This window comes from Perca flavescens, chromosome 3, assembly GCF_004354835.1.
Source record: "Perca flavescens isolate YP-PL-M2 chromosome 3, PFLA_1.0, whole genome shotgun sequence".
NCBI classification, from domain to species: domain Eukaryota; kingdom Metazoa; phylum Chordata; class Actinopteri; order Perciformes; family Percidae; genus Perca; species Perca flavescens.
Genome location: NC_041333.1, coordinates 32,621,700 through 32,641,145, shown reverse-complemented (window position 1 = coordinate 32,641,145; position 19,446 = coordinate 32,621,700). Strand labels below are relative to the sequence as shown.

Sequence of the window (19,446 nt, the reverse complement as noted above, 5' to 3'; positions counted from 1 at the left end):
GAAAGATTGATAATATGCAACAGATAAGAGTATTTGGAATGGATGCCTTCAGTGTTCTGTCCCATCCTCTTCTACTCTTAAGTTTTTCTTTCATATCTCTGGCTCTGTGGTCCTATGACCTTTCCCATGTTTCCGTCCACATGTTTATGTATATTTTCAATTAATTAACAAACTGAATGGAAATAATGGCAATTTAATGAGAAATTCAAAGTAGTGGAAGACGAAAGAACGAGAAGAACAAGGTATATTAATTGGTGTATCATCAACATTGAAACATTTCATTTGATTTATAATAGTGAAAAAGTAAAGTAAAAGTAGTGAAATGTATGCCACAGTGATGACAAACAAATGTTTCACTCTTTTTCAGACACTGGAAAGTTGAATGCAGTATGAATACCAGCGTTCATATCCTCTAAAGCTATGGTGCAAATGGTTTAGTGGTTCCACTGATTAGATCCTTTCCAGACATGAAGTTTAAATTTTTATCTCTGCAGGTGTCGATCAGTGCTGAGAAATCTGTCATATAGCCTCTGGTTTGTCCTTTTTTCTCGGTGAGAAAATCGTCTTTTTGTTCTCTGTCCGTGTTCCGGTCTTTTGGCAGATTTCAACAGCACACAATGGCAGCATTTGAAGAGCGCTGGAAGTGGATGAAAGCAAACCACAGTAATAAGAAGCAGCAGATAGCCCCAACACATGAGGGGAGCAATTCTCTCGGCAGAAAATAAATATGAATTGTATGTATGAACACTGGAGGGAAGGACAAGGATGCAATCTGCTAGGGCGCAAACAGTGTTGCACTGTGGTGAGCCATTAAAAGGCCAATTGTCTGTGATGCAAGTCCGTGGGTGGGCGAACTTAGTAAGACCCGAAAATAGGTGTTGATTATAATAAGGCAAGGTTCCCCTCTCCTAGAATAGAGAGGGAAGTACTGGTTTCCCAAAGGGAGTCAATGTGTGTATCCACATCCTCTCTGAGAGTTTACAACCTGTGATCTTCCGTTGCCTTGGAAAATGAGGCAACAGTGTTCCCTTGATTGATAACAAATGTGCATTGAGTAAATGTGAATACATATATAATAATATGTACCGTAGGTCTTTAAGCTCTTGTTCGAGTGAAGTTGTAGTGTGTGAAGTTAGGTTCGTATGTCTTCACGAGCTAGACTTGGGATGCTCTCACACTATAAAAGTAATTCTATGGAGTTTAACAACAAACAAGTTGTCTGTAATGTTTGAGGCCATGGTATGGTATTATCTCAGCATGGAACCATCCCCTCTGTTACAATGAAACATGCAAACGTCAACATGGAAGTGAGCAGTACTTACTTCAATTACTGTCCATTGCAGCAGGGATCAAATCAAAGTCTCTATATTCATCAAATGTTGCATTTTTTCCCCCAAAAAAGTTTATTTTAGTAAATGTGCCATTTCGCTAAGTCTCTGAAAGTCATATTTATGTTACGGCTCAATATCTTGACTGGGAATGATGTCTGATGACAGAAACATGAAAGAAGAACCCTGGCTGGAGTGTTAAAAGCTGCTAGGGAAGGCACATTTGCTCTCACGCCATACCACAGAAACCCTGATTACTGTCAAGCCTCAAATTACAGTCCTCTAAAGGGTAACATCTTCTTTATTCTAAGCACCCCCATTCCCTCAATCCCCTGATCCTCGGTCCGTCTTCAAGAATGATACAATCAGGGAAAATACGGGATCAGTCCACTTAATGCAACATGTTTTCTCTTCATGTTTCAAAAAAAAAAAATGCCTGCTGGGTTTTAACCATGCTGTAATTCCACCCTGAAATCCCAAAACAAACAACGAGATAGAAAGAAAATATCACTCTCTTTTGCAACATTCAGGAGATTTCTCCAGCTCATTTCAGTTAAGTCATTTTAAAAAAATCATATTTTCCATTATCCGAAGCAAGGGTCGAAAAGGACAGAGGGTGTCTTACGCTATAGCCCCCTGAGGCAAATTTGTGATTTGTGATATTGGGTTATCTACTGTAAATAAAATTAACTTGACTTGATTTTCTCAGCTTGAAAACTTTACACAGTGGAGGTTCAGAAAAAGGTAGAATGCCAAAGTCTTTACAGTATGTGGATTCCACTTTTTGGCTGGTGAAGATAGCGGTCCGCTAACTTGCAAAGTATGACATGATTCTGAAAAAAAAAAAAAAATCCTTTTCATCAAAAATGTTTTGTGACCATAATTGAATTACAGGGCAACAGTAGTAATGTAATCTGCATGTTTCCTGTCATGGTAATAGGCTGCCTGTTGAATGAGGGTGGGCAGCACTAGAGGCTTCACATGTTCGTTTAAAGAATGTCTCTCTTTGTTGTGTGCAGATTATTCTGTTTCTCATCCCTCTTTCTATGACTCGTCTTCCTCCTCAGGTCCTCTGAACACGGACAGCTTTGCCGACAAGAGGCCTCTGCTGGGGGTATGCAAGAGCACAGGGTCTTCTGGGTGAGTTCACGCATCATAATAAAGCTGACATCACCACCTTCCTCAACAGGATCTTGGTTGTTTATCATTACACTAACACAACAGCAATTGCAGTCACTGATTAGCACACAATCAACCAGATATGAGCTATTACTCAATTATATTCAGCTGGAATAGACCTCTTGAATAGTTTGAGGCAACTTCATACATCTTTATTGTAACTTTTGCCAAATGGAGTGAAATAAACATATTATATATATATATATATATATATATATATATATATATATATACACACACACACACACAGTATAAATGCCACCATGATTGTTTATCAACCCCCTCCACAGAAAATAGCTGACAAGAAGGCTGTGTTAGACAAAATAATAAAGTGGTAAACAATGGCCATTCTTGCTGAATTTCAGTCTAGCAAGCACATTTAAAAATGATGACTTTGTCAATGAGGTGTTTAACAGCCATACTTGATATCCCTGTCCTGAGGGAGTAGCAAGCCGATTGGCAGTAGCAGAGCGTAATTGACAGGCTGGGGTGTACGGTTTGACCATGTCCTGGATGTAAGATGGGTGTGAACCATTCACAGCACGGTATGCAAGTAATAGAATAAACTGTGTCCTTTCAGATTTGAATGCGTCAGAGACAAATGTTTTAAATATTTCGAGGCCAGAGTTTTTTTTATAACTCTCCAGAAAAAGGTATTGTCACATTTGAGTAAATATAGTTGATTTAGCATTCATCTGTCAAATACTTAATACAAAAAAACAAAAAATCTCCCTAAAAATAGAATTCTTGGCAGATATGTTATATTGGATTGCATCAAGTCTATAGGTGTACCTAATAAAGTGGACATTGTGTAAGTGAGTCTTTTATTGGGTTAGTTTCAGGGTAGTCTCGCTTTGCCAGACCCTCCTCCAAAGCGCGCTGGAGGAGGGTCTGGCTAGTCCACATAGTATTCGGGGATGGGAGGAAAACGTGCTCTGGTTTATTGGCATTTCTTTAAACCAATCACAATCATCTTGGGCGGTGCTAAGCACCGGAGAAAAGCCGCAGTACCGCTGCAAAATAGGCTCGGAAGGAACTTATTTTGGTGGAACATGTGTACGTTTAAAAGTAGTTTGTCGTGTAACAGAAAACTCAGATTGGATTGGATTTTTGTCTGGATTTACTCTGCAGAGATCATAGCCACAGTCCTCATAAATTGAACAGAGATTGAAATGCCAACACAAAGGAAGCCCAAGGCAACTGATATCCGGCCTAAATGAGTGAAATCCGGAATCTTATCCTAATCTAGGAGACTAAAAGGAATGACCCATCCTCATGACATTTTGTCTTCTAAAAAGTGCAGAAGGGAGTGGAAAGCCTTTTACTTTTTGCAATGTTATGAAGTAGAAATCATACATCTGTAAGTCATTTTCTGTTAATAATAAGAGGCATCAAAGGACACCCAACCTCTTGTTATGAACCCTTCACATGCACCCAACTGGAGCTAAGCCAGTGATGTGGTCTTAGTGACTGTGATTCATGGATTTTTAATGGCACTATGGTTGGCATGCGAGCAGTACCTGGACACCCCATAGGCAGACAGAAAGGAGATTAAACAGATGTTTAGATCCCTGGGATTCTCGGAGTCGGGACTGGAAATGTCATGTCTTTGTTTAGCGAAAGAAAGTGAATTTAAAAGTGACAGACCCCAAGGCATCTTGTACTCTCCTCTCCATACACAGTCCATGCCCCCTCCCCTCCCCCATTTACTTATGCTCCTCTTCCAGAGCAACACAAAATTTAACTCAATATATCCTCCTCTGGAAATGAAATAAGGAAGTCTGTCTTCAGCTGGGCCTTGATGGAGAACAACTTCTTGATGTTTTCCAGGGACTGCCGCCCCTGTCTCTCTGACGCCGTTGCTTCTGCTTTTCCTATGTCCTCACTGACACTGAGACGGGCAGCGTTTTGACGGTTTGGCAAATCACCCAGGCCTAGCTCGACACTAATGCTGAAAACATGCACTGTGTTGAAAAGCAGAAACCCTGACCTCTGGCTGAATGGCACAGCCTGGTTCTTCCCCCTACAGAAGTGCTTGGTAAATAACACTCTGGTCAAAGACAAGAAGGAAAAAGGCTTCCGGGTGCGGCACAGTACTTTCCATTGGGCCTGTTCATAAACTTACTAAGGTCCTCACACAATTTTTAGCATATAATCATTTTGAAATAACAGCTTTTGTTAACCACCAAAAAGGATGCCGTCTTGACACTTAAATGAAAAACAGATTGAAGCCTTGGCCGCTACAGCGGTGCTGGTTTAGAAGTTGGTTCAGTCAGCTCTAGGCTTAGATTACAAGATTTGCAAATTAAAGGAAAACCAGAGAAGGGAAAAAGCATGTGTGCCGAAGCCCTGTACTTGTGGATTTCCAGCCAGGCACACTCAACATAATTTTTATCAATGGAAAGGATTATGCATTAAGTCCAAACAATGTATGGATCCAGTGATTTTCTTGACAGTAAAGCTACATATGCGTCCCTTTCAGTCTCTGTACCAGTGCCAGTGAGCTTTGGGAATTAGTAAAGAATGCTGGTGCCATTGCAGACCTTGGTATGTCTGCTCACATTTCTGGAAAGGATTTGTGTTTCCTTCCCCTACTTGCTGTTGTTATTTTTTTTTTTATTCCTTTTAATTACATCCACAGGTATTGCAATTCTGGGAGACTTGAGGCTGCTCTCTCTCAGTGAATGTACATTTTTATGGCCAATACAGAGGCAAGTTAACAGTTTGTGGGTGTTTGAGAGCGCACACACTTCTTTGGCAAAAGTTCAGTGATGAATAGGCGTGCTCTGTTCTCCAGAGTTTGGGAACTGTCAGTGACATTTCCAACCTACCCCCTCACAACATCTCCATATGCTTAGAGGATGTGGTCCTTTTTTTCTTTTAACCAATATAGTCCTCTTTCACCGTGCAGATTACTACTGGATGTGCTATTTCTGGGTTCTTCTGTCTAATACAGATGGATATTCTGATCAGATATCATGGTCACTGTTGAAGCTGTGGATCCATTATATATTTTTTTCTTCTTCAAAGGACTGCACAATCACTGGGCTTTTATCTGCTCCATCTCATGAATGTCACTACCGACATTCCTGTCTCATAGTTTTATTTTTAAGGGGTCTTCAATCGGCAATAAGAAAAGTCTTGTTGTACAATGCAAAGTTTCCTTCCATTTCATATAATTTATGATGTTCATGATTATTGAAACTTTGTGGAATCAACAGCATTTAAAGGTCCAGTGTGTGGGAATTTGAGATCGTATATCGCAATCAACTCTCTTGCACCACGCAGTTCAAAGTACGTATTACAGCTACGGTAGCCTTCACACTTCAAAAAGCCGGTCTCTTGCTCTTTTCAATATCCTTTTTCTTTTTCTGGGCGAAGAAGAAGACTTCTGTTTCCTGAAATTTGGATTTTGAATACACGTGGTCCTCCATGTTTTCCTTCTTCAAACTTGCCGGGAAGCTACGATACCCGTTAGCAGCATTAGCAGCACCTGTGAGTTTATCATGCGACAGCGAAAATGCAAAAGGCGGAGCAGTATGTCCTGTATGTCCCTCCCCTTAACGTATTTCAAGATTGCGCATGAATATGGAGCGTCTACCCCAGTTCATGCGAATGCAAACGTAAAATTTCAAGCCAAAAGGAATACTTGGAATTGACGGTGGAGGTAAATATTCATGAAAAAGGACAAGTTTGTGAACGGGCAACACGGATTTTGATAATGAACAACTAAACACGTTACACACAGGACCTTTAAAGTGTTAATCCTGGGGGAGTAGGAAGTCTGTGTTGTGGATTTGGCAATCCTTGTGTTCACTGGTGGTCATGACTGGTGGCGTCAAGTGCATTTTGATTTATACAGATCCCATTGTTGTTCCATTCGGAACAAAGGTGTCTTGTCTGCAGGAATTACAGTACAAGAAAAAAGAAACTTGTGTACACCCACAGCCATAATCAGACATGGCATGGCTAGATTAAAAAGCAAATGGAGGGTTGAATTTACAAAATGATTGCATGGCTTTTGCGGCCGCTAAACATGCACAAATCAAGATAAAAAGATGCCGTGTAACTCTCAAAGCACCCCCAAAGGATGAAATGCACCCTTAACTGTGCTGCCAAGCAAATAGCGTTTTGGTGCTCCTGTGCTATTTTCACGAGTTTAAATTAGTTTATATGCATACATTTGGTGCAAAATTGGCCCCTTCCTATGTGCATTTTCTGCAGAGTTCAATCCCCGGTCCTGGCAGGGCCTTTCTGTGTGGAGTTTGCATGTTCTCCCTGTGTTTGCGTGGATGCTCTGGTTTCCTCTCCACCATAAAGAAATGCATTCTTGGTAGCTAGGACTACAGTTGAAAATAAGCTGGCTGGCTATAACACTGGAGCATTTACAAAAATGTTTATTAATGTGCATTGGCCTCATAAAAAAAAAAAAAAAAAAAAGTATTTGCCTTGCCATTAGAGATGCTCCAAAAATATTAGCTTTTTATATAGTGCATTTTGACTGATATTACTGCTTAAATTTAATATTGGCGATTTGATTGGCGACAGCCAAATTCCACGACAGAAAAAAATTCATCCAGCTTAACCTTGTCTGCATGCTTGTTTGAGCAAGTTTGGTCAAATTTTATTATGGCTCTATCAATGTTTCTGAATATTTCATAATACATGACCAAGTGCCTTTTGGTTTTTCTATTCTCATAAATGTTTCTTTTAACTCTGCTAAATCAGTAAGGAGTTAGACATTAAATGTGGCAATTTCTTTTGAACAAGCTGGTCATTTTTATAGCTTAATTAACACCACATAGACTGTCTAAAGGCAGTAGACAGATGGAGTTGAATCTCTGTGTCTTTGTAGTTACATTGTAGAACCAGCCCAAAAACTAGAATAAAAACCGTTCCCCTGTTGCATAGATAGTTATTGGATGATATATGGTTCTGGTATTAGAACCTACAGCTTCAAATCAAACCCAACCCAGGCACCCCGTCTCTTCATTTCTTTGTGAGGACTGGCTATATCCTTACAAGCTGATATGCTGTGATTTCAATTTCTACTCTAGCATGAATAACGTGTATTTGGCTTACAGTATAATAGTGGCATTAGGTCATGTGTACTTTCATGGTGCAGTCAGTGCTTCAAGCAAAGACACTATCTCTGTTCATTATCATTTTTGGTGCCTCCTGACCTTTGCATTGATAATAAATGCCGTGCAAAATTGAAGCGATATGTACGACAAACATAATTTCATACTCCTGAGCACCCATATTTAAATCTGCTTAAAGTCCTGTAGTGAAACACGCAGGCTATTAATTACATGGTTGCAAACAGCAAAGTCCACTTAGCTCACACACCCACAAACAGTTTTGATGGCAAAAGCCCATTGTGGCACTAAGCTCTTGTGTTTTAGTGCATTTTCATGACAGGTTTTGCTCTGAGGACAGGATGTATCCGTCTTTTAAAGTGTATTAAATGGAAATCATCAAGCATTTGTATGAAACGATCCACCAGATTAAGGGGATTTGGAGAAGTGATGCTTTTTATCCACCATGAGGTTATGGTGTTCTTCACTGTCACATTATGACCAAACACACACGGACACACAGTCTCATGTTATCCAAGCTGTGTGTGTGTGTGTGTGTGTGTGTGTGTGTGTGTGTGTGTGTGTGTGTGTGTGTGTGTGTGTGTGTGTGTGTGTGTGTGTGTGTGTGTGTGTGTGTGTGTGTGTGTGTGTGTGTGTGTGTGTGTGTGTGTGTGTGTGTGTGTGTGTGTGTGTGTGTGTGTGTGTGTGTGTGTGTGTGTGTGTGTGTGTGTGTGGGGACTAGATGCTACCATCAATGACTCAGGGAAGCGACTCCATACATACTTAATTTGTACTTTTACTGTCAAGTTCTTAAAGTTACATATTCATATTTGTACTCTTGTTATACCTTTTTATATAGTTTGTTGTGAAGCTGTAAGCTTGATTAATCAGGGCTTCAAAATACCTTTTAATCTATGTTACGGCACTGGTGCATGCAACATTTTTAAGGCTCAATTTTAGCTGACGTTCCCATACAGTAATGTACAGTACAGCTACTTCATATTCTATATGGTCGTAGTCCATAAATCCATTGCACTTGTGGAATTTTTTTCAAATTAGGACTTCATTGGTGATTTCACATTCTCCTGAAGACTTATTTAATATATGATGTGTAATATAATGACGTTTTTATTTGGTATATAAAATGTGAGAAATTATTGCTGAAATTTGAGTCTTCCTTCAGCCTTTTTGGCTGCTCCAAGTACCGTACTGTAAAAGCATAAAAAGGCATTCATCAATATCCAAAGCGGCAGCTCACTTAACTGAAGTTTTATAGTGCTGCTGTTGCGCTGTGCTGCTCTGTCTTGTCTGTCCGCGTGCTGTCCGTGTCCTCTTTTTGCGCCGCAATGTTATCATTTAAAATAAATCTTTTTTTTACTGCGCGAAAAAAAAATGGACATGTGGTGAGAGTGTGTGAAAAGTGTCATTTACGGGAGTCTCCTTAGTCGATGTACGAGAGTTGGCAGCCCTGAACAGTTTTGTGCACCGGTGCATATAGAGCTGAGAATCACGTGCACGTCTCAACTTTTATGTGCACTACTGTGCATATACAGTATGCTTGTGGTCATTTTGAGCCCTGTTACTGTATGGGTTCATGATGATCTCAATGTTCGGAAAGGACGTCATACCAGAACAGAATCCACAGACACTAGTGGTCTTTTCATCCCGGTCTCCAGAGTTTGCCTTCAATTTGTGGGCAGGAATGTCATGTTCTCCACTGAAGAAACGGTTTTGATGAAATCATTCCCGGCCCCTTTTGTCATGCCTCTGCGTGGAAATGAGAGTGACTGTAATCTGGTCTTCCACTTCCCCTTTTTCATTGCCCCACACACGCACACATACGAACACACTGGTGCATAGGCAGAGCTTCGAGGCTCAGGCTTCACTCCGGAGCGTTTATTTTGACTTGCCCGTCTGTTTTATGTCTGTCGAAAATGTGTTCTGCCTCGCCAGTTTTCCCCCTTCAAATAGGAAGTCAGATTAAACTCAGTAGTACTGGAAGCAGCGCATATAAACACACCCGACAAGCTGAATGATTAGTAATGACTTTTCAAACCTTTACCAGAACCCCATTCCCTAAACCAGGTCTCAGTGGTCAAAGCAATTAATATTTTATTTTACTAGTTTAAACTTACCCTTTCCCTTTACATTAAACTAAGTATATGGCAGTACTAATGTAATTTCCCTCAGATGTTGGATGAAAGATAAAGGAGCATTGGCTTGCTGAAGTAAAAAGGGTGGTTCTTAGCAGGGCCAATATTTATCTTGCATCCCAGAGTAAGGATTCAGTCTTAACTGCCCAAAACGTTTTGGTCCTACTATTGCTGTAGGTGTTGGAGTAAGAAATAGAAAATGACTCCCATCTCTACCAACATTCATGAGGGCTCCAGATGTGACCTAACTGCTCTGTCTTACCATGTAGCCAGTACAGTCAGAGTTAATGGTTCTATTTGCAGTTTTTCTCACTTTGTGATGCTTTACAACACACACACACACACACACACACACACACACACACACACACACACACACACACACACACACACACACACACACACACACACACACACACACACACACACACACACACACACACACACACAGAGAGGACAGTACAGCAATAATACTGTATGTGCAGTATTAAACAGTAAGGGAAATGTATTTCTGGCAGCTCTGCAGACATGGAGCTGTGGTTGAACTTTTTACCCTAATTACATTCCTACTAATGCCTGCAGCTTGCCGGAATCACTGTGGCTCCCTCCAGGCCCATATCAGGCTCTGATGTGGCCAGCGTGTGTTGTGTATTGGGGGGGTGGGGCTGGGTTTGAGCTGAGACAAAACAAAAGAAACAAATAGCAAGGAGTAGGGCAAGAATGTTGCAATGCAGTTTTTCTCTTCCAGTTTTCATGAAATTGTAGATGCATTTAATTGTCCACCATGGATGAAAGGTCCTTAAAGTGCCAAAAAGAAAACACACAAATTTAAACACAATATATTATGCCATGACAACTAGGCAAAATCCATCTTCTGATAAAATGAATGTAAAATGATGAAAAAGCTCCTCATCAGCTACTAGACTATTATGGGAAATTATGAGATTGACTAAGAGATATCATAACATAGTCAGTTTCTGTTTCCAAGGTAAACATTTTTTTAGTACCAATATTTGCCTTTCTTGTTGCAATGAAGAGTTTGTGTCACACTGTCTAAATGCTTTTTAAGATGCTTTTCTATTCTGCCAAGAATAGAATCTGGGTAAAACGTTGAGTACTTGTAGTATGTTAACATAAACTATTTGATTTTGGCAATGTTGATCTCAAATTTCTGCTTTCAGTATCCAAAAGCTCCTATCAGTTGAACTCCACTGGAAACGCAATTCCTCTGAAGTTCAACAGTCTCCAGTTGGATCATCAGAGTTCTCTATTTCAGCAGAGCCAGCCTTGACTTTCCAAACCAAGGTTGTATTTGTTTAGCATTTCCACAGCATGCAATTGTCGTTCGTATTTGGGGAGCTTGTAAAACCTTGCACCAGTCGGAAATGTGATGACGTCCCTTACTTGTAAATACATTTATTTGCCTGCTTTTTACTTCCTCCTCAGGCTTCCATTTATGTGTTCTTCAGCCACACAAAATCTTGTGGTTTTGATCCCCTGGTTTAGTTCACGTTCATAGGAAGATGTGCGCAGATTCTCTCAGCCAGAGGGAAAGTGCTCATGGAATAAGCGCAGCATTGATGTGAAAACTAAAAAAACAGATGTCAACATGTTTCATCTAGGAGGAAGTACACACACTAGATTGATTATAATGGCACAATAATAAAGACATGCGCCATCCATAATGGTCCTTAATGACCATTGTAAACAGCAGAATATCTAAAATTAAGACTTACACATGGTTGTAAAAGTCACAAACACTGTGTTGTTAGGAGGTTGTCCAAATCTGGTACACAATGGCAGAGCAGTATGGCAGAAAAATGACCCCAACAGCCAGGGTTTACTGTAGGGCCAATCCAAAGGGAGATGGATTCAGCAGACGAGCAATGTAGGATTAGAAAAATCCAATTTTGGAACACTTTTTGTACTAATGCATGACTTTGTAGCAAGCGGGGCTCAAGGTATGCAAAATGGCAGTAACTGGTTGGTCCACCATTTTAACATTGTCACTGAGAGGATGATAGCATACTGATGTGCATTCAGCTCAAAGCATTGCTGTGCCTAAGTACAGCCTCACAGAGCAGCTAAAGGGACTTTGTCTGTTTAACAAAAGAAGCCAAACTTTTTTAATTGATTTACTTTTTTTTTTTTTATCTCGACACAAAGCAGCTGTATAAGAACTTTGTACCCCCCACCCCCAAACGAAAAGTGCTCTTTTTTTATGACATTGTATCTTGCAACAACAGTTAACTTAAAATAAAGTATGGTGTTTTGTTCTTCTCTCTGACCATGTTCTATTATCATTTTGCATTTTGTGTATCTGGCAGGGCCACTCCATTTTCTCCTTAATTTCTGGAGTAGCTTCTTGTCCTATCACAGAGAGGAAGTAAATGAGCCAATCCTCCTTCCCTCCATCTCGCTCATTTTGTATCCTTTCAGACCCAAGGGCCAGTTTGAGTAATAGTAATTGACACATTGATCTAATAGGGCCATCATAATAGGCCTGTTACTGAGCTGGGGAATGGTGCTCGGCGTCACCTTAACATGTGCAAGGACTGACATCCCGCCATGATCCATAATGATAATTGTGATTTAGCCTTGCTTTCAACCTACGCCCCAACGTCCCCGGCATCAGGAAATCTTATTACTTCTGACCCCGCATTGCCTCCATTAGAACTGGGTCATTTGTTAAAATACTGCAAAAGCAAAACAATTGAACCCTGTGCCATTTTGATTCTATAATAGTGGGTTATCATGGTCCCTTTGAATCAATTCCAGAGGCCCATTTTTCGGGATAGAGCTTTGAATTAGATTGATCGGACTCTGATAATGCGGAAATCAATGATTAGCCGCCTGAAAGTAAATTATCGTCGGGTGAAATTTTTGTATTAATCTTAATGCCTGTACTCTTGATTGTTAATGGTAGCTGTGCTTGCAGCATGAGGACCTTTTTTGAAATGTTGACAGCGACGTTAACCATGAGGACTGAAACATTTTTTTCGTGGCACCTCTCTTATCTTCTCCAGTAAGCATTGGACTGGAACTAGAAAGGAGGAACACACTTGTGCTTAAATCCAAGCAAACACACACACACACACACACACACACACACACACACACACACACACACACACACACACACACACACACACACAGTCCTGGGACAATGTTTTAATTCCGGGCCTGGGCTTAGCGATACGAGGGCTCACTTGGCGCCGTTGCTTTCCAGCCACTGGCTTGGGAGGACATACAATAACCACACTAGTGTGTATCTGTACTTATGTACATGTACTTATGTCTGTGTGTGTGCACATGTGACACATACACTCCCAGCGGGCTTTGCTCATGTATCAGTCATCAAGATGGTTGTTGGATATTGTTTCTGCAGTTATTTCATCTTTGATGTCTGGGTGGGTGTTCCTGCCTTTGTCTGTGTTAAGAAAAATGAATTGTGTGTCAAAGTACTGCCTCTGGTGTCAACTAACTTAACACACTGTGTGTGTGTGTGTGTGTGTTGGAGGCCTGCTATCAGCTGCAGCTTGGAATCATGGTCGTGCATCACCTCAGAGTAGCAGATTCTTTGAGACCAAAGGCTCACTATTCCTGACTGTTGTAACTGCAGTTACATGGAAGTATTGCCAAAATAGGATTTTATAACAAGCCTTTAGTCTTGATATGCATTTTTATCTATGACATTTTATGTAACATAATGACCATCAGTCTGCAGACATTGAAGTCTTTAAATGTATTGGTCTAATGACTAAACAAAAGAGAAAAAAAATGCTACCCTAACACTGCAATAAGAGCTGCTGAGTTCTGCTAGACACATGTATGAATCGTCCATTTGAAGTTGCAATTTAAAAAGAGACTGACAGTAGTTGTGTCAGAAAATGTATGTTACATTCATCAAAAATGTCTGTATCCTGCCCTGAAGTTTAATCAATAGTTACTTGAGGACTGCATACATTATTCAGAGACTGACTAAATGCATTTGTTTTTCTGTTTTAGGACAAGCCCTCCCTACTGTTGCGCTGACCTTTATTCTCTACGGACAGGGGAAATGGTCAAATCAATTCAGTTCAAGACGCCCATCTATGATCTCCACTGCAACAAACAGTATGTCTGGTTTAAAAAAAAAAAGAAAACGATTCAAGGCCCTCATATTATGTGATACACATGTTTATTTCCATTCTATTAATGGACAATTTTTTTCCCCCACTTTAAGTATTCTGGTTGTGAGCCTACAAGAGAAGATTGCAGCATTTGACAGCTGCACCTTCACGAAGAAGTTCTTTGTTACAAGTAAGAAACGTTTTTATGACTTAAAGTACAGAGTTGTTTTTCCATCGTACTATATAGATATTTTCTCTGCAAACCCCTGTTCAGAAGCACCCTGGTTATAAAGTAATAGATCATTTATGTTCCAGTGTGATACCTGTTTTTGAGGAGCTTTTTTGTGTCCATGAACTTATCATTAGTGGCTTTTATTTTTTAGGTGTATTTAACCTCTGTTTTTTTTACTTTCTGTTTACTGTAGTTCCTGGCAGGAAAAGGAAGATTTTTTTCTTAAGTGACAGAAGAAGATGAATTGTTGTTCACATCACAAAGAAGTTAGAGTTTATGTAGATTGTCATCTGGTGAAATATTATTTTATTTATTATGTTTATGAAATGTTGGGCCAAACCCCAGTGTTCTGTACTGTACGCAGTTGCACAAACAAACGGCACCAATCCCCTGTGCTTTTGTTTTTTTTTAAACCCATCAACCCTAACATTGCCCAACACGATCAGTGACTCAGTTTGACTTGGTTATAATGCAACCAGCTACCATGGCCTGCTGTAGTGTGGTTCTCTCAAGTTTTGAGAATAAACTGCTTTTATCAAAACATGATGTGAAGTCCTCCATTTGAAGCTCAACACAGGGGAAACTGTTTACAACACAGCTTTTGCGTCCCGATGGCTGTACCTGGCATGTCTGCTCAAGAAGGCTGTGAAAGAAAGGCCAGACTGTATTACAAGGCCATCGCTGTCCACTTAAGTCATTGACTGGAGTAAACTGACCTTACTGGCTGGCTTTAATGTGTCTCCTCTTTGTCTGCCTGCCTTCCCTATCAGTGTCTGAGCCACAGGAAACCAAACATGTTCAATAGTTATTAATCGTTTCTGAATGCAGGGGCCTCGTCTTCATAACGTTGTTTGGTCTGTTTGGGCCGTAAAAGCAGTAAACAAAGGGGTCCTGTAATGTGTGTAGCTCCGCTTTGGATGGGCCATTCTCCTGCTGTATGGCCATCTCTTCTCCAGGGATGTGATGGTGGACATGCCATGTTTTAATGAGCACTTAAGACTCGTCCCATGTTTATGTTCTTGCTTTGCATTCAAGTGGTGTGTGCTTTGAGCGGTGACTTTCTTTCTTTTTCTGTCCAACTTGATTCCACAGCCTCGTCTAACTATCTGAGTGGAACAATGATCATGGTTTGATAGCTACTGTGTTTTCGTACAGTAAAAGGGTGTCTGTGGCATCTGGTTATACAGTATCTCACAAAAGTGAGTACACCCCTCACATTTTAGTAAATATTTGATTATATCTTTTAATGGGACAACACTGAAGAAATGGCACTTTGCTACAATGTAAAGTATTAAGTGTACAGCTTGTGTAACAGTGTAAATGTGCAGGGTCCTCAAAATAACTCAACACAGAGCCATTAATGTCTAAACCGCTGGCAACTAAAGTGAGTACACCCCTATGTTAAATTCCCATAGAGGCAGGCAGATGTTTATTTTTAAAAGCCAGTTATTTCATGGATCCAGGATACTATGCATCCTGATAAAGTTCCCTTGGTCTTTGGAATTAAAATAGCCCCCCCACATCATCACATACCCTTCACCATACCTAGAGATTGGCATGGTTTTATGTCAGTTAGCCTAATAGCTAGTTTGATTTGCATTGAGAGATGATTTTATGGAAAGTACCCCCTGCCAATCTCTAGGTATGGTGAAGGGTATGTGATCATAGCTTCCTGCTTTCACAGCACTATGGGTAGAGGTACAGTAGTAGTTGTTGAAATAGTAGCAGCATCAGTAATGGTAGAAGTTTGACTTTTTTGTAAACTTTTGTACATTTGAAAAAGGAAAGTTAGAAAGTGGAATATCAGACGGTGATAATCAGCTATCAAAGTCCTTTCAGGATTTAGCCTTCAAAAGCCTGAACCGGCTTTCTTTTCCTTTTTAAATCCACCCATCGTGTCTGTTTCCTCTTCCTGCTTCGCCCCCCTGCTCTCCACCCAGGATGCCAAACGCCGCCTGGGCTCCCCTCGACCTTGGAGAGGCATAAAAGGCTTCTCTGGCGTTACCAGCAGTCCTTGTGGCTTACCTCAACCCACTTTTTCCCCACCAACCCCTTCCCCAACACAGCACACTAAATTACTGTCTCCACTTCATCTGCTCCCTGAGCACTAAAATATTGTCAGGAAGCCATTTTCCCCCACACCTCCACGCACTTACATTAGCTCTGTGTGTGTGTGTGTGTGTGTGTGTGTGTGTGTGTGTGTGTGTGTGTGTGTGTGTGTGTGTGTGTGTGTGTGTGTGTGTGTGTGTGGGTGTGGGTGTTTGTGTGTGTGTGTGTGTTTGTGTGTGACGAGGGCCTGTGCGAGTGTGATCATTATTGGATCAACATTTTGTTGCCCGTCTGTTTACCCTCTGTGGAAACAGGCAGACGGTCACTGTCTGTATCTGCTTGCATTTAAACATTATTTATGACAATATCAATCATTTCTCCAGTCTGTTTACAAGCCCGTTTGTTTTTTGGGTTGGTTCTGTCTTGCAGCAGAAGTAATAGATATCTAGTTTGAGCTCAGTCTTTGGTGTTAGTCATAGCAATCCATGTTCTTGTTTACTTCCACATCTGTTCGAGTGGGAATAGAAAAATATGTCCTTATAACATCCAAGACGTGTATCTGTTTGTGAGGGCATAGCTTTGTTTGTCGTTTAGGATTATTGGTTTCTATTTTAATTTCTGCTGACGGCACTGGTTATGTTGCGTTGCGTGTGTGTGTGTGTGTGCGTGCGTGCGTGCGTGCGTGCGTGCGTGTGTGTCCACAGGGATTATTGTGTTAGTCAATCAGCAGAGGAGCCATCCTCAATTTATTGGGTACCGCAGTCTCCATTAGGTCATACTGTGCTCACACACAAGCCTACAGACACGTCACCCTCTTTAGACACCCATTTATCTTCCCAAACAAGAGACTCCCCACAAACACATTAATGGTTTAAGATAGTTACAGACACTCTTTTACGGAGGAGGATTATGAACATCCCTGCATGTGTTTCTGTTTTTACTTGCAAACTTTTGGTCATGTGGTTATTTACCAAAATGTTTATTTCTATTGTAATTATCATTGGTGCCTTTGTTAGTATGACCATCTTTGTGTCTTTTTAGGCTGCTATCCCTGTCCTGGCCCCAGCCTAAATCCAATAGCTCTGGGAAGCCGCTGGCTAGCCTATGCTGAGAACAAGGTAGACACACACAAACATACACACACAGTCATCCACCGCAGAAGTGCCTTATCACAAAAGCGACATATTTACAATCCCAAAAAAAATGCATTTTATCTGCCTCTTTAATCTCTCCGGATAAACAACTCATTCCAAGAAGAGTCCATGAGAGATGATAACAATTTGAAAATCAACAGATGCATAGTTTTCTGTTCTCTTCTGTGTAATGGGATTCTGAAGTACTTACAAAAAACAGAATATTCTATTGTGCTCTCTGCAATACATTTAATGCTTAATATTGGTGCTGGTCTACTCAAGTAATTGACAGATGGGGCCACTGTTTGTGTGAGTGCCTAAGGATTTCCAGAAATGGCAAAATCTAGTTTTTTGAACAGCGAGAGTAATACTGGGATGGAGCCATTTAAGTGATATTGTATTTGAAATTAAATCAGTGCAGATTGGCTGTTTGGTTGTGTACTATTTCTTTCAAAGCAAAAACCAATTTCCTCTAAAGAGTGAAGAGGGAAGGCTTTTGAATGTCTGAAATTCTCTGAAATTTTTCTTTTCATACAGCATCTGCAAACTTAGACTATATGTCTTGACTTTATCTGTAAATCTTTGTGTTTTTGCAGTTGATCAGATGTCACCAGTCTCGCGGAGGAGCTTGCGGTGACAATGCACAGTCCTATACAGCTACAGTGATCAATGCTGCCAAAGTAAGTTACAACACATGGATACATTTACCTGTTTTACTTGAACTGCTACATTACTGCACAACCTGTCTACATTACAGTTTATTCATTTTATCAAAACTGTACACCAGTCTACCACAGTACTATATATTATATAATATTTTTTAAATTCCATTTTATATATATTACATGTTATTCCTATATTTTAACTTGCACTATTTTATGTTTGTCTTAGATTCTCGTTTCTACTTACATATTGTATGAGCATTGTTGGAGGGAGCCTGAGAACAAATAACTTAGAACTATTGTGCTCATTACAAATAAAGAACTGCAGCAAACTAAACATTTCAATATAACGCCTGTCATCATAATCTACTTTTAAAGAGTTGGTATTTTTAGTGGGTATCAAAGCAAATCCAAATGTAGGGAAAATATGTTGAGATTCAATGCAGCAAAGCCTTAAATATGACACAAACCTTTAATAGTATAGTTTACAACTAAAAGAACCTACATTACTTTTTATTGGTTTCCCTTCTCCATTGAAATGTAACCTCAATCACGTCTCCCTACAGAAGGACTGATACTAAACTACTGTATGCTTTCATCTTAAAAGTTAGAAAATGAGTTCTTGTGTTCAGACTGTGGCTAATCTGTCTAAATGTCCTTTGGTCTGGTCTTAAGCCTTTGCTCAGATAAAACAGCACCTAATACAGTAATTTCAGCTCCGCGTACACCATCTGTAAATGTGCTGACATTGGATCCACCTGGCCCGCCTGGCTGACTGGGGCTGAGCTTATGAGACACTTCATCAACCTGCCTATCTGTTTTCCCCACTGTAATCTGTTTCTCTCCAATGGTCTTGTTTTAATCATCTCCACAGGGGAGTGACTCTAAGATTGCTCACTAACGGCCAACAGCCCCCTTTGATACCAGGTGAAATTCATTCCTGGTCTGATTTAGCTGCTTGCTAACAGATGCTAACTAGCTAGCTCCTCATATGGTTCTAGTCTGTTTCTCCATTCGGTCCCAGAGGAAGGGCTAATTGATTTACAAAGAGCAAGTGTATCCCGCCCCTTTGCTTAATGAGTGCTAACAGATAGTGTGAGAGACGTCTCATTAACAGGCTAATGGTGGTATACATCAAAAAGAGCACGGTGTCGCAAACAGGTTAGCACCAGGGTAATGGTAAGGAATGGACAATGGTGTGTGTGGGGGGGGGTATTGATATGCAGACAGGCAGTCTGCTTGCCCACCCTCTCCTCATTTAGGACCATATATCTCAATATGGATGACAAGGTATCTCCTTCTGGCTTGTGGCGCGACACGCTGGCTCTTAGTGCTGACGTCCAGAGACATGGAAACAAAAAGGGGGAGGGGGTAGCATTAAAGTGTAATGGCTTTTGTTTATAAGAAAGATAAAAGACAAAGTGCAACAGCTCTGGCCAGATTACAAATTAGCTCTCTTATGGTAAATTTGTGTGTCACATCTATCCTGTTGCCTATCACTCCTGGGTGTATGATTGAGA

The 19,446-nt window shown here is 40.5% G+C and overlaps 1 protein-coding gene across 1 annotated transcript in view; it reads left to right on the top strand.

Annotated features, from left to right (window-relative positions):
* bcas3 (BCAS3 microtubule associated cell migration factor) overlaps window positions 1–19,446 on the top strand; it is a 347,258-nt gene that overhangs the window by 20,223 nt on the left and 307,589 nt on the right. Inside the window, exons 7-11 of the mRNA XM_028572947.1 lie at window positions 2,396–2,468; window positions 13,747–13,854; window positions 13,964–14,040; window positions 17,173–17,249; window positions 17,861–17,944. Of these exons, the coding sequence (XP_028428748.1) occupies window positions 2,396–2,468; window positions 13,747–13,854; window positions 13,964–14,040; window positions 17,173–17,249; window positions 17,861–17,944 (419 nt within the window). The remainder of the gene's footprint in view (window positions 1–2,395; window positions 2,469–13,746; window positions 13,855–13,963; window positions 14,041–17,172; window positions 17,250–17,860; window positions 17,945–19,446) is intronic.